Source organism: Neopsephotus bourkii, unplaced genomic scaffold (genome assembly GCF_033783945.1).
Source record: "Neopsephotus bourkii isolate Nb327-2 ecotype Australia unplaced genomic scaffold, CSIRO-AGI_Nbou_v1 NB_272, whole genome shotgun sequence".
NCBI classification, from domain to species: Eukaryota; Metazoa; Chordata; class Aves; order Psittaciformes; family Psittacidae; genus Neopsephotus; species Neopsephotus bourkii.
The window spans coordinates 21,644,868-21,668,838 of NW_026900781.1; the positions used below are offsets into that span (position 1 = coordinate 21,644,868).

At 40.7% G+C, this 23,971-nt stretch overlaps 1 protein-coding gene across 2 annotated transcripts in view; it reads left to right on the plus strand.

The window, feature by feature from the left end:
• The window catches only part of ANKH (ANKH inorganic pyrophosphate transport regulator), a 104,249-nt gene that overhangs the window by 36,346 nt on the left and 43,932 nt on the right, over positions 1-23,971 (plus strand). The window contains exons 1-2 of one of the 2 annotated variants that reach the window (XM_061346716.1): positions 19,442-19,988; positions 21,275-21,379. In XM_061346716.1, the coding sequence (XP_061202700.1) occupies positions 21,337-21,379 (43 nt within the window). In that variant the 5' untranslated portion in view covers positions 19,442-19,988; positions 21,275-21,336. Of the gene's footprint in view, positions 1-18,903; positions 19,121-19,441; positions 19,989-21,274; positions 21,380-23,971 lie in introns of those variants that run through there. The other variant, XM_061346715.1, reaches the window with a different exon arrangement.

Consider the following 23,971-nt stretch of genomic DNA (forward strand, 5'->3'; position numbering starts at 1 on the left):
TGGTTCTTTCGAAGGTTTGAAGCGTAGCCTGTCTAGCTGTTGTTGTCTGGACCCTGCAGGAATCTCATGGAGTACAGCTTCAGTCCTCAGCTTTGCCTGTGTTCAACATCGCTGTATTTGCCAGAAAATACAGTGGTGAGATATTCTTTTGATTTTTGAATTTATTATAACATGAACCATTTCAAGTGATGATAAGAGGAGGAGAATGTTCTACTTTGTTGGCATTTTCTGAAGTTTTCATCACTACTTTTTCTCCCATGTAAGCACTGCTGGCAGGTTTCCTCCCTTTTTTTTTGTTTTCACTGCTGCAATATGCAAGCTTGGTTGTTTACTTGATGTGGGCAAAGTATGTAACATGCTCAGAATGCACTGGAGTACCAGCGCCAGCAGTACTCCCACAGACCTGTGCAAAGGCATCCACAGTGGAGTGGGATTTTCTGTGAGCTGAAACCAGCAGTCCTGCTTCCCACTGACTTGGTACTGTTCCACCATGAGATCCGCTGTTGCCTCCAAAATAAATGTGTGTGTACAGCCAAACAGGCTTGTCAAAAGAGCATTTGCGATAGGCATGCAGCGTTGCTTCCCTCAGTTGACTTCACGGTCTCCCTTGTAGTTACTGCTGTTGATGGAGATGCAGAGGTAGATATGTCTGCTGCAATGGAAAATGGAAAGATACTGAGTGTCTGCCAGAGCCATACTTGCAAGTGTTTTATGGCCTGAAGTCTTCAAGCCTCTTTCTCTAAACTTAATAAATCTTTTCTCACTGCATCTTCCAAGCCTGTCCTTTCCCTCTGTTTCACATTTACCAGCACAGGCATAACTGTCTGCATGTTTCCATAGGGTTTGCTGGCTCCCTGCTAACAAATCGTTTTCGTGTCACAGGTTTCCTGGTGAGCAGGTGAGCTTGGTAAGCGTGATGAATTCACATAGCTGAGCATCCCAGAGAACTTGCTGACTTGTTACCGAATCAGTAAATCTTAGTCCAAATATGCAAAAATGTTAAGTCATGAAGCATAAGGATGTAGATTGTATGTATGGCTTCAGAACAGAATATCCATTCTTGCACTGACCTAGATTTCACTTTCCTCTTTTAACATCTATTTATTCCAAACTAATTTGTCCTGATGGGAAATCATAATCTTCTGTGGCATGACATAATGCTGGCACTGAAATAAGTAACAAACAAATGTATGATGTTAACATCAAGCTCTTTAGGAGCAGGAAGGAGAAAAATGTCTTCTAGTTAAAGACAAATTATTGAAATGCCCTTTAGTGCCAATATGATGAAGGTGTTTTTGTCTAGGTCTAGTGTAGGCTTGCTTTGCAGCTTATAAATCTGCTGTAGGCAGACAAACCAGCGTGGAATCAGAAAGTTGGAAAGCCCCTTGTGGAAGGCTTCCAGAGCCATACGGACACTGGCTCGGTCACCAGCCACTGCACAGCCCCGTGCTGTAGCTGTGGCACCATGGCTTGCTTCACAGCGTACAGACGTGGTACAAAGCCTTCTTGAGTTCGTGGGTGCTTTAAGACACTGTGGTTCTTCCGATCTCCGCAGAAGAATGGTAACCCCAATCTGAACCAGCATTTTAAAATTGAAATAAATAAATGGCATTTATACAATTATTTTATCATAGTACACAGTAAACTGTGAAGTACGCCAGATAAACATTGCTCTGAAATGTAAACATGTCTGGAAGACTTCATGAACAGCCCTTAAACATCCAACATAGTAATTTAGGACAGAAAGCAAAGGCTACTATGTAACTGAAACTTCAAGACTGTTTCATATAACAGCTATAAAAGAAACATGTCCAAATCATGCAAAAGAAGATGTCACTTTTGTCGTGATCACAGGTAGCATGGTCAATATCAATCTTTAAAATATATTACCTTTGGAACGTTAAAAGCAGTATTAAATTCAACAAAGCCAAACTTAGCATCACCACTTCATGTAGAGCTGTAGTGTTCCTTATTCCATTGCTGATATACTTTCATCTGCTTAAGTTTGTGAGGCCGGACAAGATGAGAGGGGGAGGTCTCAACAGTCATTACATCCTTCCATGTCTTCTGGGAAGACATCTGGGAGAGCAAAAATACTCAAGGAAAGTTACTTCTCAAGGCAAAAATATAGTTTTTGAGTAGCACCGAGTTCAGAGACTACTGGACCAGGTCCTACACCTTACGTAAATTAGCATTTTAAGTACATTTACTTGCCATTGATGAAACATGAGTTTGAAAAAAGAAGCTTATGCTTCAGGTTATTATCATACTACTGGTGGGAGCCCCATCTCATTCCACATAGTCTCGTCTGTGTTTGCATTGCCAATCTCATTGCACAAACATGAAGAGTGTACCAGTCCATTTGGTATTTAGCAGAAAAATTTGGGGTTTACCTCTACTGCACATCCATTGGTGCTGTAGATCTTTCTCAAGAAGCCTGAGAGTGGTGGGGAACACAGTTGTGCTAGCCCAAACGGGAGACTCAGGAGTTGATCCCCAAATTGGAGCTCAGATAAATACCATGACTGAAGGAGGTTCAAATATTACTCTTTGTCATATGCTATGTGGGTTTCAAGATAAGCATGCAACAGAGCTTCAGAGTAGAATTGCCTTTTAATTTTACAATGCCTTTAATTCAAGGCTCTTTGGTCATAAATCCCCACCCAGTTTCAGGGTAAAAAGGCTTAGTCCGTTAGATACCATTGTGACAAGCATCTGCTTCCTCGAAGGCATCTTTATTAAAAGGAATCAAGATAGTCTGCTGGGAGAAGACATCACAACAGCACTGTAATAAAAATAAATACCTTATTTTCGTTAAGCCTTTCTGATCAACAACAGCAGCTTTGTTACTGGCTGCAAAAAGGAATTTACAGCATTTGAATGTGTAATTGAGTGGTTCTCTTTTGTTCAGAGTGAAATAAGTCATATAGCTAATAAAAGAAATTAAATCCTTCACCCAGATTTTAGCTGTATTTGTTTAAGAAATTGTTAATTGAGTTACAGAATTATTTCAGCTCAGTTCTTACTATAAGATTTTGGCACTCTTGCCTGGACTTGACAAATCAGTCACCCCTGGTAGCTTAAATCTGCAGACAGCAATGACAGCAATAGTCCTCCTCCACTGTAGACTCAACAAAGGATTTTCTCCAATATCAAACACTAAAATGAAGTTGAAGCATAAAGTCAGGACTTCCAAAAACACAAGAAGAATAGTAAGTTGCCTTACAGACGATGGAATATGCATAAAGAGATAGATTTCCTCTGTTTTGAAGTTTATGAAAATACAGCCCTTCTCCTATGTTTAAGGCAGTCTGATCATACTGTATGCCAGGGCAAGAGGCAATTTGCAGCTCTTTTAAAGCTAGTTCAGCTATCTGTGATGAGACCTAAGAGCAGTGGGAGCCCACCATGGTCTGGTTCGGCCAGCAAGCAAGAGAGAGGGTACATCCCTGTCCCGTGCCTGAGCTGCCAGAGGTGCAGCCAAGGATGGAGAGGGTGAGAGGAGGAAAGCATGGAAAAGGTCTAAAGCATCTGAGAGTGGGCAGCAGTGCAGTGAGAAGCTGTTTTCTATAACACCATCTACCGCTCTGTGGTCAAGTGCATGATGACATAAAGAAAGCTGAATCTGTTGCTGTTAGATCAACCCTCAAGGGACAAATTCATTTGGTCTTGTATTTTACCCATTAGCAATAGGTATAGAGGTGTATTTCCCTTGTGATTGGCTCCAGAGCTCTGCGGGTTGAGTCCTGCTGTACGCTGTCATCAGGGTAGAGTAACCAATTTGGGGAATTTTCTGCCTGCAGTAAATTTGGGGGACCTTTTCAGATCATTTAACCTTCAGGTTATACTATTCAAGAGAGTTGTCATGACACCTGCTTTGACTTTACTCTTATCACAGCCATAGTTTTGACTCTTCGAGACAAAGAGTTTCAAATAGGTAGCTTAAAAAAGGTACATGCTGTGCAGCATCATTAATGTCTTAAGTACCTGGAATAGAGACCTATGCTTTTACAGTTCTAGTACAGTTCTAGTAAGCTGTCTCTTTAGAATCACCATTGCCATATGACAATGCATTGGAGGACCATCCCACAATACCCCTACAGCTCTTAGATCACAGTTCCTGAGCTAGAGCACTTCTTGCATTCCAACAGAATACAGCCTAGTTTTAGCTCCAGTTATACATTTTCCTTTGAGACCTGTGACTAGTATAAGCAATGTTCTTAATGTACCTTCCTCAGAACAAACAGATTATCAGCGGGAACATGGCCAGAGGGAGTAGCAATTAAAACTATCACACAGCGTTATCTCAAAGAAATGTTCAGTTTCTTTGCAAGCATATCTTCCAGCTTTTGTTTTAAGACATCAACCAGTGTTGGCCGCCTCAGAATACTTCAGACTTTCGCTGTGCTCTACAAGGCATGTCCCAGGACCTCATTTTCCTGATGTTGGAAAGAATTTATTCATCAAGACCAGCATAGACTAACTTTTTCCTGACCTGCACCTGGAGACTCAGTAGTCTTTGTGCCTTTCTGGCACATACTTCCCAGAAGTATTCGACAGTTGCTGTGGATATCCTCACTTCAGATTTTCTACCATGCAAGTAAAAAAGGAGAGTTCTGTCAGGATCACTGTGTGCTGTTGGCTTCATGCATGCATCTGAGATTTTGTATTCTAATATTACGTGCCATCGCTACATGAGCTTCAGCACTATATTTACCCCAAGATGGTATGCACATTGCATTTCAAGCTGGTGGTCTGGTTTGGGAGCACTTAATGTTTTTCTCTGACTGCCCTGGAAACCTGAACAAAGAAAGCCCACCAGCCTCTAAGGGCTGGGGTTTTACCAATACTGGAGTCCATGGAAATGTGATGATGAGCAGAGGATATTATTTTCAGTAGAAAACCAGTGTTTCTAAATAAACAGATGAATGAGGATAGGATATGTTCACAAAAAAGGTTTTAAACCCTGTTGCTAAACCCTAAGGATGAAGCCATTAGAGTTGCTTGTGCTACACTTTTTCTGAGGACTCCAAATACAGCATAAGCTATTTACACCCACAGTTTCAGAAACCAAAGCTGAGCTGAATTGTGTCCTTTGTTTCCTGCTTTATTGCTGCACCATACCAGAGTCGTCAGTATGGTCAGACAGAAGGCAAGCAGTTTGGGTAGATTATGATAGAAAAATACCATGTTTGTGGTTTTGGACCCCCAGCAAGTTTTGTTAAGGGAAAATACAGCTAGTTACAGAGTCCATCACCTTAGAATCATAGAATCATAGAATAGTTAGGGTTGGAAAGGACCGTAAGATCATCAAGTTTCAACCGCCGTGCCATGGGCAGGGACACCTCACACTAAACCATGTTACCCAAGGCTCTGTCCAGCCCGGCCTTGAACACCACAAGGGATGGAGCATTCACAGCTTCTTTGAGCAACCCATTCCAGTGCCTCACCATCCTTACAGTAAAGAAATTCCTCCTTGCATTCAATCTAAACTTTCCCTGTTTAAGTTTTAGCCTGTTACCCCTTGTCCTATCGCTACAGTCCCTAATGAAGAGTCCCTCTCCAGTATCCTTATAGGCCCCCTTTAGATACTGGAAGGCTGCTATGGTTACTTGTCCACATAGCAGCACTTGTCCACAGATCCTTTTGTTATATGTGCATCCAGGGCTCTGCAAATGAGTCTTTTTTTCTCCTGCCTTTCTCAGTCTCATACCTTGTGTGGTATTTTGTCTCTGGCATTGAAGATTTCAGCAAAGGATAAACTGTAATCTGTTGTTCTTTTCGATAGAGAAGTGTAATAAAGAATTCACAGGTAAGACAAGCTTATAGGCCATAATATGCTATCAAAGCAAGTCAGCTCAACACTGGCAGTAGTGTGACACTTGACTCTCTCCTCCTTGGTAAGAATCTTGGCAGGATGCCCATCTGGAGCCAATTTTGTATTTCACATTAAAGCAGCTCAGAGATAAATTTTAGCTGTGCTGAATTAATGTTTTAAATCCTGTGTGTTCCCCTGCCTGTCAGCCAGGGAACCAAAAAAAAACAACCCATCTATGGGGAAGACAGAAAAGAGATTGCATCTCCTCAGTGGAAACGGGGTATTAATGATTCAGAAAACAGAACAAGACTGATCTGGAGGTAGAGGAACTGTGACAGGAGGCTGTTCTCACAGTGAAACCTCTGCACAAGGTAGAGTACCACTGTGAAAGAATGGTAGATAAGTCTATCACACTGCATTTCTTGCCACTTTTGAAATCCAGGAGTAAGGAAATCCATTATTTAAAATCAGTGACTCAGAGAACCTACTAGGCAGAATTACCTGTTGCACTGTGATGTTTCATCTGTTTCAGTTAAGCTTCTGAGAACCCCTTGGTGTTTTTACTGAACTTAACAAATCAGGGTCTTCTGCTTTTATAAAATAAATGAAAATGAGCTAATAGGTTTCAAGTAAGGGGATTGAAAAATTGAGCTAGCTTGCTTTGATACTGTTGTATGAGCTCTAAGCTTGTCTTACCCAGTGAATTCTTCACCACACTTGTCCCTCTAAAAGAACAACAGATTACAATTTATCCGTTGCTGAAATCTTCAATGCCAGAGAACAAAATACAATACAAGGTACAAGGCTGAAAAAGACAAGAAAAAAAGACCGTCATGAGACAGTTGATATGCTTCAACCATGCAATTCAAGTTGAGGAGTTAGAGGGAGAAGGTTAGTAAAAAATGTCCATTGTTATTGAAATAATCACTTTTGATAAGAAGGGATCATTGCATCAGGTCATAAGGAGTGCATGAATGAGAAAGGATGTCAGTAAAGATAATTTTAAGCTTGGAGTTAAATTTGATATAGGCATAAGGATGAGAGCATTGAGCTTACAAATTAAGTGTCTTATGATGATGAGTGCTCTGTTGCTGAAGGTGTCTTTAGAGATGCTGTTAACCCGCTGAAGACATTTAAGGATTACTGTGACACCTTTTACAGTTCCTCAGTAGAGGATCAGACACTGTGTGTCTGATCACCTCTTCAGCTAGAAAAGATTTAAATATATATATATATATATATATCTTTTGAATTTGAATTTTGTGAACCTAAGGGTAGACATCTCTGAAACTAGATTAGGCATCAAATTATTCCACATAATTGGCTCACAAAATCACTTGTGACTGCACTTCTGATTAAGACTCATTCCTGCCAGATGCATAGAAATAAGTTACAAGGCTTGCTACAACTCCACTGGTGATTCTAAGTCTCTTCTTCTCTGAGGAGACAGCTGCCTGGGTACTGCTTAAGGAATTCTGAGTAGAAGCATTAGCCAAGGACTTGCTGAAGTTACACCAGGCTTGACTGTTGCCAGGTATTTAGAAGTTCCAGAAAACTGCTCCAGTGAACCCCTGGCTCAAGAGTTTGTATGTCCCAGTATATTCAGAAATAATGCCTTTTTGTCTCTCTCTGTAACTTATGTGTTGCCAACAGGTACAGAAGAAAAGCTTGAAGCATTGGTACATTTTCCAGTTCTGTTCCAGTTCTCCCCTTTTTGTTGAAGCTAGTAAGAATAGAGCATATCTATCTTGATTGCATTTCAGATTAATTTGTATTTTATCTGTATTTCCATTATCAAGGAAAGCCATTTATTATAACAGCAACAGCTGCCAGCTGCCATGAGATCACATAAGCAACAGTAATCAGGTTCTCCCATGGCCTCGTGCTCTTCTAGGTCAGAGGGGGGTATTTTCAGCCTTGCTTGTGTAGAAATATAACTGTGCTTCCCCTTGTTTCAAAAAGAGTGTGTGATTTCAAGAGAAACTTTTCAGTTGCTGTGCCTCATACACCCACCACCTGGAAAAAAACATGGGCAATAATTTCACTGTGAGTTCACTTGCTGACTTCATGTCATTGGATACTGAGAGAGCTGGTCGAGCTATTTTTAACAAGAAACTTTAGCCAATCTTATCACACCACCTGCAAGAACCAGGAGAGAAGTTCAGGTTTCTCAAAACTCAAGCTGGGGGCATAGAAGGTTAGATTTTCGAGAGAAAAAAAATCACTTTGGAGCAAGTCTACTTATTTTTTTCTGTCTTCCTCCACTCCCTTGTCTTTATCACCCATTTCCCATTTATTTTAAACAGCTAAATTCCAGAGACAAAAATTACTGGTTTAGTAATTTTGAGACCATTGCTTTCTGCAGGTACGGGAGTAGTGGAAAGTGCTGTAGTAACTGGAGGTGCTTCAAAGTGTGTTTTGCAATAAATTCACCAGCCCTAGAGAAAGGAAATCACTATCACTATCCACAGTTTGCTTCCAATTCAACTGAATAACTTTAACCTCGTCCTAATAAAATTGGCACACAGAATAAGGATAGAAGGCAAGAATCATAGAATAGTTAGGGTTGGAAAGGACCTTAAGATCATCAAGTTCCAACCCCCCTGCCATGGGCAGGGACACCTCACTCTAAACCATATTACCGATGTTATGGGCTTGTTTATGATGGGTGTTTCCAGCAGCGGAAACACTAAGTTTGTATTTAGGCTGGTGATCTGGGTGCCCTCTATTTGTTGCTTCTAAGCAATTAGGACATGAGCTAATCTGGCAGCTCTACACTTGCAGTCTCAGGCACTCATACCTAACAAACTCTGCTTTGTGTAGCCCAAACTGTGCTTTGCCTAGCCGGCAGCATGCTGGAGGAAACAGCTGCTTAATGACAGACCATAACCATCCATGCTCCCTGCTCCTGACACAACAGCTGATGAAAATCACAGACCTCAAATATGTTGTGCTCTGCTGGCATTGGGCAAAGCCCTACAACATAAATAAGAAGTCAGTGCTGGGCCACATGGGGAGGTAAATGCTTTACGAGTAAGGTAATGGACAGCAGATAATTGCATAGTGCAGTAAGTACACATAAAGGTAGGGCGGTACTACATGTTCAGGGACAGCTGGGCAAGTTCCCACTTAAGTCAGGTACAGAAACCTTATTTCATGGTTCTGTGTATTTTTGTAATGGTAGCTTTGGCATGCACTTTATAAGTTGTTCTTTTATTTTTGACACAGTGCAGTAGTGAGGAAGATGAAAGACCAACCTGCAGTTATTTGCCTTTCTTCTTCCTAAGCCCAGCCATATGGCAAGTCAAGAATTTTGTGCATTTGCCCAGCAGGCTTTTTATCTCTCTTGTCTGCAGTGAGAGAGAACATTTACCCAAGCTTAATGAACGGAACCTGCAGACACTAGCTTCAGTTTGCTTTAACTTTCCATCATGTACAAGTGATGTTCATTAAGTGACAGAGTCTCAGTCACTTTATATATTTTGCCTAGCAGACATGTGATGACACTTCCAGATTTCTCTGAATGACTCAGAGGAGCCCCACTTATAAGAGAGGGGTTGCAGTTTGCCAGCTACTCTTACTTGTGTCTGCTGCTGGCTACCTATGAGTCTGAACTACACTGGGGGACAGAGGGAGGAAGCAAGAGGCAGACCACAAAATATAGCCCCCCCCCCACCATTCTGACATTTTCACTACTTCCCTTACAGCCCCATTTTATGAAACCATTTTTGTCCCATCCTGCACATTGTCACTGAGGCTGAACTTCATGATTTTCTGCAATCAAACAGCATGGACATCTACCACTGAACTAGGTGTCTCAAGGGTTTATTTCCCAAAGGGGTCAGCTGCTGATCTAACAGAAGCTTCCCCTCACAGGACATCCATACTGGGAGGCTTCCAAACCCCAATACCTATTTGCATGGCCATACTCCATTGAAGTAACACACCTCTCCTATCTGACTACCAGTTCTGGCTGTGGCAGAATTAGTAACCCTAAATGATAGCAGCAGGAGGGTATTCTCTAGAGCAACCATGAAGGGGTACATACAATACTACCTGTGATGATACTAAAATATTTTGCTGCAGTATTGACAGCCTTAAATTTGATTGCTGGCTCTGACAGAGTTTGCAGGGTGTAATTATTGCATCATTTAAATACCACATGAAAAGGAAATAGAGAGGAAATGACAATTATTTGTCTTCCGAGTGGGAGGACATGGGATCTTAATCACTAAGTAAGAGCTGAAAGTGTATAGAAGTGAGAGAGCTGCGATGAAAGTAAATTTTACAGATCTTTTCTACAAAAGCCAAGATAGGAGAATAACCCACTTCATAATTCCTGAGAGAAGGAAGTCTTCGTAGGGTACAGCAACTTCAGTCCATGGAAAGGGAAGTACTTTCCCTTTTGCTTTGAGCAAATAATGTAAGTAGTGTTTCCTTGTCTCCTGGTACCTGAAGGACTTGACCGTCTCTGTTGTGTGGTGCTTGACCTTCACTAATTTTAATGCTCAGGAGTAGACTTGTTACAGCTGAAATATAGACAAGATTTCTATGCAGGCAAAGTAGCTTTAACTAGTTCTACTGAATCCCAGCAAATCATATTTTGCAGATGGCTGGCCAAATTTTGGTCCATTTTTAAAGACATGTTCAGCAGCCTCTGCCAAATTTTAGGAGTTTTCACCAAATGCTGAATGCGTTAGGATTTGTTTAACATCAAAAGTTTAAGGAAAGTGGGTATGAAATCTAAAGCCATGGACAAACCTCATTGGTTTCCCCTATCTTTGCATTTGGCAAAAGTATTTTTGCAGTATTTGCGTGGGGTTTTGTGTTTGGTTTTGTTTTCTTGCTAATTTAGGTCTTTGCCTAGGCTGATTTTTTCTTAAGGGCTTAAAAAGGGACTTACACTAAATACAGGGTATTGTAATTGGGAATGTCAGGTGACCTTATGTGAAAAAATACTGCTTAATAATACATGAAAAAAATGAGAAAGCAAAAGCCTAGTTTCATGTGCACAAGAAACAAATAGAACATCTACATTACTGAAAAGTGCTGTAAGATATATATATGAAAGCCCAAAACAGCAGAACAGGATGGGTGAAAATTGAAAGGCAAGCATAGCTAAATCATTTCTTGCCATGAAGTGAAAATATAGTTCAGTTATTGTAGAGGACAAGATCCTTGATGAGAGTGGGAAGAAGAGGTACAGAGCAAGTCTTCAGAGCAGCAAGGGGAAGTGGTACAAAGCAGTGAGGCAAAAGATCCTTCAGGAAAGGAGAAACAAACATGGGACATGGAGATTCAGGCAAATGCTAGTGGCATTAACTTTGCTGGCCTGTGAATGTGTTTTGATATGCAAAGGAGACAGCCGTGGATCTTCAGATGCCATTTCTGGTTACATGTTAAGGTTCAGCATGAGGGTGGCCTTCAGAGTGGTTGCCCTGGGAAGATATGGGGTCTCCTGCAGAATGTCTCCCAGATGTTCAACCTGGGGCAGCAGCTCTAAACTGGCTTCCAAGGGCCCCTTCCAACCCAAACCTATCTGTGTGTTTGGAGCCTAGTGAGAAGGTGTGATCATGGAGAAAGTGGCAATCTCCATTTCAGGAGGAGAGAGCCACATGGAGTATTTCACCAAAAACTGAGATAATGCTAATAAAAAGGCAATATGCCAGAATTGTGAGAGACTTGACAGGTATGGGACCTGTGTAGATTAAATTTGCTGTGTGCATGCAAACAAGTCTTAGAACAGTCCTTACCGAGATTTAATTTATAAACATGAGAAAATGGGATTTTTATGAAATATGCAGCTGGTAGTAAATCAGTTTACTTTTTACTTTGGGGAGATAATCTGAGGAAGAGAACAGAGCCTTTCTCTGTGAGAAAATAAGGAGCGTTGATGCAGATACTCTATCACTTCTGATTAAGGCAAATATTCTTTGTGTGTAGCTACATATGATATGAATTTGTGTCCTCCCCAGTGTTTTCTAGCAGTCAAAAGTAATCAAAATGGAATTTGGTGAAGAAATGATAGCTATTCCACCGAGCATTTTGAAGAGACAGGGAGTTGACCTTCCCCTAGTTTTATGTGTCTCAATTTATGTCTCAATTTTATTTGTCTATACTCATAGACTTAGAAACAGAAATAGCTTTTGAGAGCAAATGAATCACTGACCTCCACGTGAGGAAGATCTGAAGACAAATAACCTCAGCCTGGAGTTTATCGTACTTATGTAATGTAATCACAAATGCTTTTCACCTTTGTGGGTGAGTTTTGGGAAAACCTGAATGTAACACTTGCATGCTGCTTTGAGACCAAAGTATGCCCCTGTGAGTTTCACTTCAGTATATTTTGGATGATTGATCAGCATCAGCTAGAGGATAGCGAGAAAGTCATACTGCAGGGCAGTATCTCTGACATGCTCATTTTGCTTCTGTTCTGTGCCCCTACAAGCACTGCTTGCCTAAAAAAGGCCCAGAAAAATTAGTGGTTATGTTCTTGCCTTAGGGGATGGATTTCTCCACAGCCATCAGTGGAAATGGCAGTGGTTTTGGCCTCTTTCATACAGGTATCAGACATCCTGTTCAATAAGCACTACCCAGGGAATTTGTCCTGAAGGGCTTCCCGCCGTCATGGCTCATAGCTCTATTGGCTTCAGGATCAGTGTTTTCCACGTCCTTTGGGGAGGCAACCATCTGCAGCAACTGATTCACCCCTCCACGATCTCTCCCTGTCATAAATATTCTGGCACTTTGTTAAGTGTAGTTTTAAATGAGGCACGTTTTGGCTTTACTGCAGCTGTTTTCTCTCCCATGGTCCTGCACCATTATCTTCTGCAGTCTCGTGTGTTTTTTATATTATTCTCTGCCTTGTTGTGCCAGTCGTTCATGACTCTACACAAAGGCAGTAGGTGCCCTAGGGTAGCATGCAACAGGTACTCTTCCAGCACCCCAACACATTCTCCTCTGCCTTAGTTCTTGCAATGGGAAAGATTTACGTTTTCACTGATTTTCACTGTTGTAACTGCTGCCCTAGTTATTCCTGTGCCTCCTGGCTGTGCCTGTTAAAAAGTGCTGTTCCCTGATATAACCCAGGTCAAGTGAAAGCTGCGAGTGCTCTGAAATGATGTTATTTTGAGTTTAGAGTCTTTATTTATACTTCTCCCATGGCACACTTTCATACAGCTTTGATATTGGATGATGAGTGGATAGTGTCAACTCGTAAAACCGAGATCCTGGTCATGCTCACAGTAATAGGTATTTCAAGTAACAGTAGGAATCTTGCAAAAATGTTTATTCTTGCTTTCCACTGCTGCTCAGGAAGGTGAATGGGCAAAAAGAAATGCTATTGGTTGCACTCAAGTTTTCACTCCTTGTTTTTTGTTTCACAGGTTATATGGACTTTCTTCTAGGCCATATTCTCATTACTTAAGCATGCAGGGTAAATATAATTGAAATTTTGGTGCACTGACTCTTTTTTAAGACAAAACCATGACACATGCATTTGCAGTTTCTTTTGAATGGCAAGGAAGCAAGAGACATAAGAATTTCAGCTCTTACTTTCAGGGCAGTCCTAATGCTCTTCCAAGAATGGCCTCTCCAAAGACAGGCCATGTACCACTGGGTTCTCTAGGTTTCCCTCTCTCAGGATGGGCATCTCTTCTTCCTTCAGACCATGTTTTTGGGACACGGTCTCTTGCTGGGGACTGAGATTATTTCAGTGGGTTGAAGCAGTGTTAGCACTTGCAGCACTGTGGACAAGGCTGACTGCCAGCTTTAGTATGGGAGCAGGGAGGAAGTAAAGTATTTTAATAGTGAGCTAACAGGAATTGACCTCAGATGGCATTTCAGTCATCTGACACATGATCTACAACAGATGCTGAACCAAAATTAGAGATACTGAATGAGGGTAAAAGCGTTGCAAAACAAAACAAAATCCAAAAACAAAAGGAAAAAAACTAGTAATTTTCAAGCTACAAGGTCAGACTCCCTCCAACCCTTCAGGGCTATCTCCTCATATGCTATGTATGTGCAATCTTCTTGAGCCAGAATAAATGTGGTGTGCTATTTTTATCCCATTTCCTCCCACTCCTGTGCCTATGGCCATGGAAGTCTTACACGCTCCTGTGTCAGAGCACTAGCTGTTTCCCTTAAATTGCCTACCAGGGGCTCTTGCCTTTACAAGAAATGGATCCAGAAGCAGAGATGCAGATGTGATATCACCCAGGTTGCATGGACACAGTGGTCTGGTTATGCCATGCGTACAGAGCATCGGGTCTGTCAGGTGTCCTTCTGGCATCACAATTCCTGCAGCAGTGACAGGGGAGGCAGAAGCCAGCCGGTGCCTCCGATACCAAAGATTTCACTGTGACAGAATTTAGTAAATGAAAACTCAGCTAACAGTTGTTGGGAGAGAGATTATTTGACACAGGAGGAAGACTGTCCCCTACATCAGGTTGCTTTTTAACTGAACACTTCAGCTCTTCCATTTTCTTAGGAGAGGGCAGGTAAAAGGAGGGAAAACATGTTACAGATGTTCACTGAACCAAACATAGTTCCAAACCGAGTGAGTTTTTGCTGTCATGCTTAGGTAGGTAACTAGCTAAAACTGACTTGAAAACATCTTAGGCAGAATCCCAGCTTTAAAGAAACCATAGGAACGGGCCAGCTTTCACTAGGTCACAGTCTGCTTTTCCATGATAAGCAAAACTGAGGACTGGCAAGAATTACAGTTCTTGGATTTTACTTGCTCTTATTTGGAACACATGCACTGGTCAAGTATTGACTGCATAGTCAATACATCAAATGAAGTAGAAAGTGTTCCCTTCTAGTTAGATATAGACTGTTTAAATTTTATGCAGTATGTAGGTAATAAAACTTTTGTAAAAGCAGAAGAAAACATATACAATACATATGGCTTTCTCAGTGGATTTTCTTTTTAATGCCTTTATATGTCTAATCCGATAAAAAATATGGTATCAGTCATCCAGTAGTCTCTGAGAGGATCATGTGAGAAATGGTCAGACTTGTAGAACCAACAGGCTTTGACTTAATGGACAGACTTTGAATTTTTGGCAGCAGAGGTGTGTAGCTGTAGACTGGAACCAAACCTTTTCTGCCAACATTAGTGAATAGTGCTGAAAGCTCAGGCAAATAGGACAAGCTAGACTCAACATTTTTCTCACAATTGTTGCTTTTTGAATCACTGCCTTTGCATACAGGAGTTTGTTGGATTCATCCATTATGCATGTCCTAGGAATTTGATAGAGGTCTCATATGTTCCTTCTAAGAGGATAAAGCCAGCTGCAGTACTCAATTGTAAAGCCATGGTTACTGGCTTGAAATGTCATTAGGTGCATTATTTGGTATTCTTCTGACTTGAATCTTTTTGATGGGAGTTTATATAAATGCTAGTTCTCTCTGATTTTAGTGAACATTAGGGACAGCACACAATTATTCATTTTTAAAAAAGGCTGAAGAGGTTATTACCAGGTCCCCTAGTAAAGATTTTATCTTTCTAGTGATAACATGATGTGTTACAAACGACACTGCATAATACCTGCTGTAGATCCTGGTGTTTGCCTTCTTGAGAAGTGTTTTAGGAATAACACTTATTTCAACTAACCTTTTCATGTACCTACCGGATTGTGCTGAGCTTGGAATTACTTTGTGGGTTTTTTTGTTATTTCTAAAAGAGGAGTCACCAATGTCAGTGGCTTTGTTTTAATCACGTTTGATGAATAGCAATTTACTGTGTCATTTTCATCTATTAGGTTAGCTGTTCATTAAAATCTTAGGAGAAGGCACCATCACAAACAGTCTTTTTTTTTTCAGCATCTGGATTTCTTAGTTTTCCCTTCAAGTTTGATCTGAATAAGCTATCTGAAAGCAGGATGACATCTGAAATACGTATGATCAAGCTAACTTCTTGTATTAAATAGTTGTTTTTATTCCTACCTAGTTCTGTGTGATTTTATTGACAAGCTATACAAATCTTTCTAGAGATACGTTCTGTTGTGTATGAAACTAACGTGGAATATGGATGCTACTGATGAAATTTTGTTATTGATTTTTGTTCACCCAAAACTGTACAAAATAGTGTCCGATAAAAAAATTGAGACCTTGCCCTGGTTTATATTCTTCTTACTTTGTGAGAGATTTAATTGGAAATCTAAAAGGAAATTAAACTTAACAGGAGATTAGATTACCAACTTCACGGCTGACATGCCATGAAAGATGAAGTGCCTGTGTCTTCCATACTGCACTTCAAAGATGCTTTATGAAGTATTTGGGATTTCTTGTGGATTTAAGGATATCAGATATGACATCAGCAGCTTCAGTAGTGAAAATATTCTAAGGTACATGAGTAGAAAAGCTACTAAAATTCTTATATAGTGTTTGGAAGATGAGGATGAAGAACCTTCTGTGTTGTCATCTTAAACTGAAAAAAAGGAAAAAGAAAGCTGCAGAAGCTAAATCATCTGTACGCAGCCTTACTAACAATTCATTTCCTAAGAATCTTTCCAAAAAAGCATTTGGAAGGATTACTTTTCAGGGCTAGCCTCTAGAGTATTTCATCATGTCAGCCATTCCACAGGAGTATAAATTAATGGTAACATACCTCTTACAAAAGTCCCTTTTGGAATTTGCCAGTCTGCCTTACCTGGTACACAGTGTGTCTCTGGGGAAGATTACTCAGAAGTATCTACTTGGCTGTCATTTCTTCGTACAAAAGCGATCAGAGTTCATCCTGTAAAACCAGAGAGGGAGAGAAGGAGAGCTGCTCAGGTCTTTCTGCCTGTCCTCCTGAGGAGGAAAAACTTAGATACCCCAAGTCACACAGAGCTATTTTCACTGGCCTGGGTACTGTGCTTGGTAAAGATTTGTCTCTCTGCAAAGGGATCACAGTGCTTCTTGACAGAATGTGATTTCTTAAAGCCATGTTTATCCCAGGGACCTTGTCAAAAGCTGGGTTACCATCCTCCACATACTTTGGTATTCTGTAGCTGTCTGAAGCAGGAAGGAAGCGCTTGTGCTTGTGAAACTGTGCTGGAAATAATTCAGCTGTTTACATGTGACAGAAGGCTTTTAAACCAGAGTACCTGAAATTGGTTAGCTGTTCCTCTCTAAAGTGGAGCTGCCAGAAACACTTCACTGTTGACAAAAGAGGAGGTGAAAGCCATGATCAAGAAGCCCTCTGTATGGTGTAATCTAAGGCTATTTGCCTATCACTGGTGACAGCAGAAGGGAGATTCAGCATCTATAGGAAATATAAATGAAAAGATTACAACTCTGTATACACCTTGATATGGATTACAACATCATCACAAGCATCATGGCAAAAGACAGCTAAACTTGACTATTAATTTCAAAGGCTACAGTCTTTTTCACGAACTGCGTACAGTTTTATGCACACTTTAGTGGTTTTGGCATAGAATCATAGAATGCTTAGGGTTGGAAAGGACCTTAAGATCATCACATCTGCAGATTAAATATAATTTTAACTCTTATCAGTGCAATAGATGGAATTATCTATAGCCCAGAAAAGGTTCATGTATCAACTGCAGATATTCCATATCTAATATATAGTATTTTCAGGAAGGGAGCTGGAGGGACACATATGAAAACATTTGGAGCCTCAGGTGTTCAAGTCCAAGCACATTGCAAGAGAAAGATTTTGCAGATACCAAGGATGGAGAAACTGATATTTTCTACAGCTTTTTCTTGTGCCGACAGTGCAGTTTTAGTTGGAAAAATTAAGCACTCCTCACAGAAAGTGGAAAAGAACAGTAGAAAAAAATGCTCATTTTTGCTACGGGGATGAGGTTTCTTTTGAAGTCAGTGGTAGTTGCTTGCCTATATGGTCTTTGGAACGGGAAAAAAAAGTCAGAAGGCTGCAGCAAAAAGACTATGCTTATGAAGGAGAAAAACTTCATTATGATTACCTGATGATACTCTGCCTGGTTTGTTCATTCAGAAAAAGCAGTATTAGAACTGCTGTGTAAGTGGATTGACTGAAGTTTGGAGGGTGGGTTGGTGAGATGTTCCAGGTTGGCCTCAGTGCCATGGCCCTGTCAGCATGCATCAGCTATAACCCATAGGAACTAAATCCAACAAGTCGTATTTCATCCTTCATGCTTTTTGAACCTAGTCTTGTTTTAACAGTTTGCTGGGTGTACCAGATGATTGATGCTGTCACACTGAAGATAAAATTTATCATTCTGTCATTTTTACTCTGTATTTTAGAATCGTTTTGGTGCAAGCTGGAATTTAAAGCAATGTTACACATTTTTTTCTATGGTTCAGTTTAGTTATAAAAATAATCCATCTAATTCTCAATGATTCATTGGCAGACATTTCCTACATACAGACCTAGAATGAATTAGTAGGTTAGTTGAACCTGAATGTCTTGAAATATATGTGCTGGCTGTATTTCTTTTCAAATATGGTACAAGGAGGTATAAATGAATATAGGATCAGAACATTGTGAAATTCATGAAAGGAGAACAATTAGGCACATACATATTTGGCCTAGTTTCATAATAAACGTCACAGGATAATACCAGCAATCCAAAATTACATGGGATATAATGAAAAGGTCATTACACTGAAAAAAATGAATTGAGCTGAAATTTTAGCATATAATACTGTCAGAGTTTTTACCTGTAAGGATGGCCTGCAAGGAACTGTGCTTTGTTTGCTTTAGGGCTGAGGCCTCAAAATGGAATTTAAATGGTCTTGTACTATCCATGATTATTAGCAGGTCATAAAATTACTGTAAAAAGGAAAGACACTGACTTCTGGTATAGCAGGAGTTCCATCATATACTTCACAAATAGATATTTACCTTATCTTCAAGTCTACTTGACTTGAATTTACTGTTTCCAACCCTAACTATTCTATGATTCTATGAAGTTGCCTGTGTCACAAGTCACAAGCTACTGCTGCTGAACCCAGAGAACTAAGGTCCAACTCAGGATGAAAATGATGAGAGCTAAACTTGCTTGGTCCTTCAGAAATCAGCTGCTGAAGATTGGTTTGGGTTCACTTCCACATGTGCTACATTATTTGCTCTTTCTGTGTTTCAACAGGCCTTGAATCGGGGCATCGCTGCTGTCAAGGAAGATGCTGTGGAGATGCTGGCCAGCTATGGGCTGGCATACTCCCTGATGAAGTTCTTCACGGGTCCGATGAGTGACTTCAAAAATGTAGGTCTGGTGTTTGTGAACAGCAAGAGAGACAGGATCAAAGCAGTTTTGTGCATGGTTGTGGCTGGCGCTGTAGCTGCTGTATTTCATACCTTAATAGGTAAGGTCACTTCACATCTAATTAATGTCTTAATTTGCTTCTTTTGCCTGTTTTTCAAACTGATTAATCTGTAGGTTTAAGATTTCATTTGTAAGGGCAACAGGAGATGCAAAAGAGATTAAATCTCTTGGGCTGGTATCACACCCATCCACACAATTTTTATTACTTTTAAACAGGTTAAGTGGCAGATTCCACCTCCAGGGCTCTCCTGCCTGGCAGCAAAGCATGCTGCTGCTCTCTTTCAGTCAGGAGTGTGAGCAAAACTTTGGCAAGGTTGACAGGTTGCATGAAGCTGATAGCTTAGTCTTACTCTACCAGTATCATCCTGAATGGGTTTAGGTTGTGTTGGTAGGTCTGTTTGTCAGAACTCATTGGTATTGTTTGTGTACTGCCTCTGTACCTATCCCTTTACTATATATCTCACAGTACAAAACTCTAAGCAAGTAGGTGCCAGCATCCTCATTAAAATATCAGTATAACCCAGTACTAGTGCTAGTCCTCACCCACTTCTGTTGAATAGTTGATCTGTAAGAGGAATCATTACTAAAAGCACTTTACACGAAACTGAGACCAGCTCCCTGAGTGTACTCTGGAAGAAAGAAAATACACAAGCAGATACAAACTGAACATAAAAAGTAAGATGGCCACAGGATTTGCCAGTTTCTGAGAGCCTGGAGAAATGAGATATCAACCAAGCATCAATCACAGCAATACAAAGCTATGTGACTTGGAAGACTTCATTCTCTCCAAGAACTGCACCAGATTCTCTGCACCTTCTGGCTCATTCTACAGAGCCAAAACCTCTGGACCTCAACAAGGAGGAACAGGAAACTGGAGAAAGAAGCAAAGAGTGTATTGCATTCAACAGGTAAAATACTAAAAGCTGGGAGCTCTAAGGGAAGGGAGGAAGGAGGTAATGCAACAGCCTATGGAAGCATGTGTTGGTTGACAGGCAGGAGAGTTGAGTTTGTTGACTAGCAGTAGGGGGTCATTCCATTGCAGATAGTTGGGAAATGCGAGTATGATGGTGATAGCTGGAGTTGCTGTGAAATTACAGAGTGGTTTGTAAGTGAGACACATTTATTACACAGTCTGTTAATATCTCAAGAGCAGGATAGACTATTTCAGTTCCTGCCCAAGTAGGTACAAGACCTATCTGGTAAATACAAATGCCTCCTGCTCTTACCCTTTAAAAGGCTGCCAGTTATATTCACCAGCTTTATATGCCTCCCAAGCACTCCAGTTTGTTTGACCATCATGTCTTCTATTCCACCAGTGCTACAGCAGCCCTGTGCTGTTAATCTTTATGTTACAGTCATAATAAAAGCTTACAGTAACTGCTCACTACCCATGGCCAGGGATAAGCTGTTGCTAATTTTATAAGTTGAATTCATGCATTTGAATTAATTTAATTCACTGGTATCAATCGGTCAATTCCTCAGTATGTTTACAGCTGAGGCAGCATTACTGAGGCAGTAATACAAACTTTGGGCCATTTGTACATTTGGCTTTCATATTTCTTTGCTTAGAATGTTTCTTCAGCCCCCAGAGCTGCTCTTCTAGTTGCTCACTTGTTTTCCTGTCAGTGCTGGTCAAAGATTTTGGCTTTGCCAGCTGGATAAAGAAGTAGTTTGTAGTCATCCAATATTTTATTTTAAGCTATGATAGATGTTAAGAAAATTTAAAGAACAGCTATTCAGTTTCCAGGGGAAAGACATAGCTGGATTTTCTGTGTGAGATTTCTTACTGAAGGGAGGTGTTTGGGGCAACCATTGGAAAGCATGCCAGATAAGTTTCTTGCCTTTTCTGGGAAGTAGAGCTCTGCTGAGTTCAGAACCTCTGAAATGCCCTCTCTGCACATACTGGGGAAAGATAGAAAAAAGAAGGCTGTGCTTACCATGCTTCAAGGTCCTGAATAAAGGGCTTCGCAGTCTTTCAGCTGCTTATGGTGGCAGACTGCAAAACTTTTTTTAGTATTTTAACTTGTCTATGCCTGAAAATATGCAAAGGCCACAGCAGAGACTGGCAGAGCGCCCGAGAGAATGGAGTTAGTCAGATTCCAGCACCAATTGCCTGGGTGATGTTGCCAAGTTTTATGTTCCAAGTTTTCTCTGAACCTGTTTCAAGTCCTGATTATTCTTCTCTGACCCACAGATACACAATCTGCCTAGCAGGAGGAAGAGGAGTGCAGTGACAGACAAGCAGCCTCCTAGGACATGCAAGCCTATCACAGGCTGTCTATAGAAGACCCAAATACAGGTTACTGATGCTCAGCAGATAAAAAAGAGAAACAAATAATGCTCAGGGGACTGAATTTCTTCCACATGCCATGTCTATGGGGCTAAGGAAGATGACATGACTGTCTGCTATGGACTGCTGAAGCCCAGGAAGAAACACAGAACAAAAAGCCCAATGAAATAAGGAGTACTGAAATTTGGAAGGAAGAAAACAAGTCGTGGTAGAAACACAGTGACCACAATGAATCACCACATTTCCAACTGTGATAGAGACTATTTGCAGTCTGCGCACACAACTCCTCACAAACAGCAGCCTCTGCATAGTTACAATATCAAAACAGACCATTTCTCCCACTTGACTCATGCTTAATTGCTTCAGCACCAGCTCCCCACTACTGCTTCCCCACCGCAGCTAACACAGTCCCCTGTGGGAGTGACTGCCTGAGCCAAACCACTCCAACTCACAGCTCTGGGTCCCTCAGTCATCACCACACCACATTCCCATGAATATCCACAAAGTCCTCACCAACAGTTCCTGTCACTCCTCTGTACAGGTGGCAGGAAGAACCAAGAAACAAGTTGACCTTGACCAAAGGGTTTTGAAACCATATTCTCATCCCACTTAAAATGCTGTTGCAGAACTTTGTCAAGACAGTACTTCTGAATCTGCTGTTTCAGTTGTGATCTGGAAGTAGAAGATAGTATGCTGCCTGCCTTCCCTTGTGCTACTTTGAGGGCAGCTACCACCACCAGTGAGGGTTTCCTGGTGGGAACTTCGCTATGTAGCCAGGATCTAAATCATCTTGTTATTTCAGAGATTGGCTTTTGGTGGGAATATTTGGCTGTAAGAGAAGGGATTCAAGACTCTAAGCCTGTCTGTGAATATTTGTGACATCTTACTAAATTGCCAGCTTGACAGAGGAAAGAAATCATTTATGTACCATTATGCTAACATAGAATCATAGAATCATAGAATAGTTAGGGTTGGAAAGGACCTTAACATGATACAATTCATGGTGTTGCTGGTAAGCCCCCCATACTGTGTCCTTCTAACACTAGTGTCATGAAAGACATGCACATTTTTTGGCAATAAAACAGCGTTGTTCAGCCTTTCACTAGTTTACTGAGAAATAGTATACTGAAAAACATTCTTTCCTTTTGCATATTAATATTACTTTCCACAGCTCTCTGAGGTTCTGGAAATGACAAGGCAGAAGTGACTTTGAGGAAAAATCCTCTTTGCTTAAATAAACATCCTTAACTGGAGCCTACTACTACTGATTAAAAACTTTAGTAACCAGGCAAACCTATAGCAGGATGGATGGTTGAGACATGTGAGTGATTTGTTTTGTGCCAAGTTTATTACTGACAGACTAGTGGGCATGGGCCACTGTCTGAACAGGCTGCACAGGAGAAATCTTGAGCAACTGCTAGCAAATCAGCTGATTGAACTTCCTACGTGCATGGTCACTGCATTACATGAAAGATCTGCATAACAAGTTATAGGTGTAATCCCACCACTTTCAGAGTGACACTACTGTAATAACAGAGTGGTTTATGATAACCTGAGGGTTTTTTTTCCAGTCAGTCTTGTTCTGGTATGCCCACTGCAATGGCCTGTACTAAACATTTTGCTCTGAAAAGGATGATAGCACAGGAACACAAAGCAGAATATAATTCAAGCTTGCATTTTTTCTTTGTTCTAAAAGATGATAAAATGTCATTAATTGAAAATGTGTCCTATTTCAGCATCTTCAGATGGCCATTGCTAAAGCAGCAATGTGCTTCCCCAGCTGTCCCTACCCCTTCTGCCACAGCAGAGGTAGTTTCATATCAGCAAGGTATTCAGGGCAGAGGAAAAAGGAAGAAAGACCTATGATCAAAGCATTTGTGGATTTTAGGATAGCAGTAATTGAGTTTGAGTTATAACAGGCTAATTTTGAGACTTATGGGATGTTAGCCTTCCTAAAGCTATTTCAGAGACCAACAGTTATAGATAGATTTGTGAAAATCAACAATGCCATTTTGGAACTAGAGCTGAGCACAGGAAAAGATGGTTGCAGTAATCAGACTGCCCTAAGATGCTCCTAATCTGGTTTGGTTTGTTGGGGGTTTTTTTTAGTTTATTTATTACTGTAAGCAAAAAAATAAATCACAATGCTAATCAAAGACAAAGGAATCTTTTGTACCCTCTGCTATCTCCAAATGAAGATTTGCCATTCAATTTTTTTTTTTGTATATTTTTATAAATAGCATGTATCTGTCTGTCCAGATCACTCAGCTGAACAAACCCCTGACCAGCACCAGTTTTGGCCATGTGAGCCATCCTTCTTACCAACAGCAGAATAGATTTCATATATCAAGTCTCCCAGTTCATTTTTTAACTGGCAGTGCAATATGAAATGGAATGCATCTAAAGAGAACACACTTTAACCCCAAAACATTTTTGGATTTGTTTTTTTCCCTCCAGCAAAGCTAATATTGACATATGTAACTGTCTGGAAGTAAATGGTATCACTTCCTATGAAGGTTTCTTTTTGTTTTCTTTATGATGTAAGTGTAACATGCTGGGTAGTAGACAACTCCAAAATGACCATGGTACAGCTATTTGTTG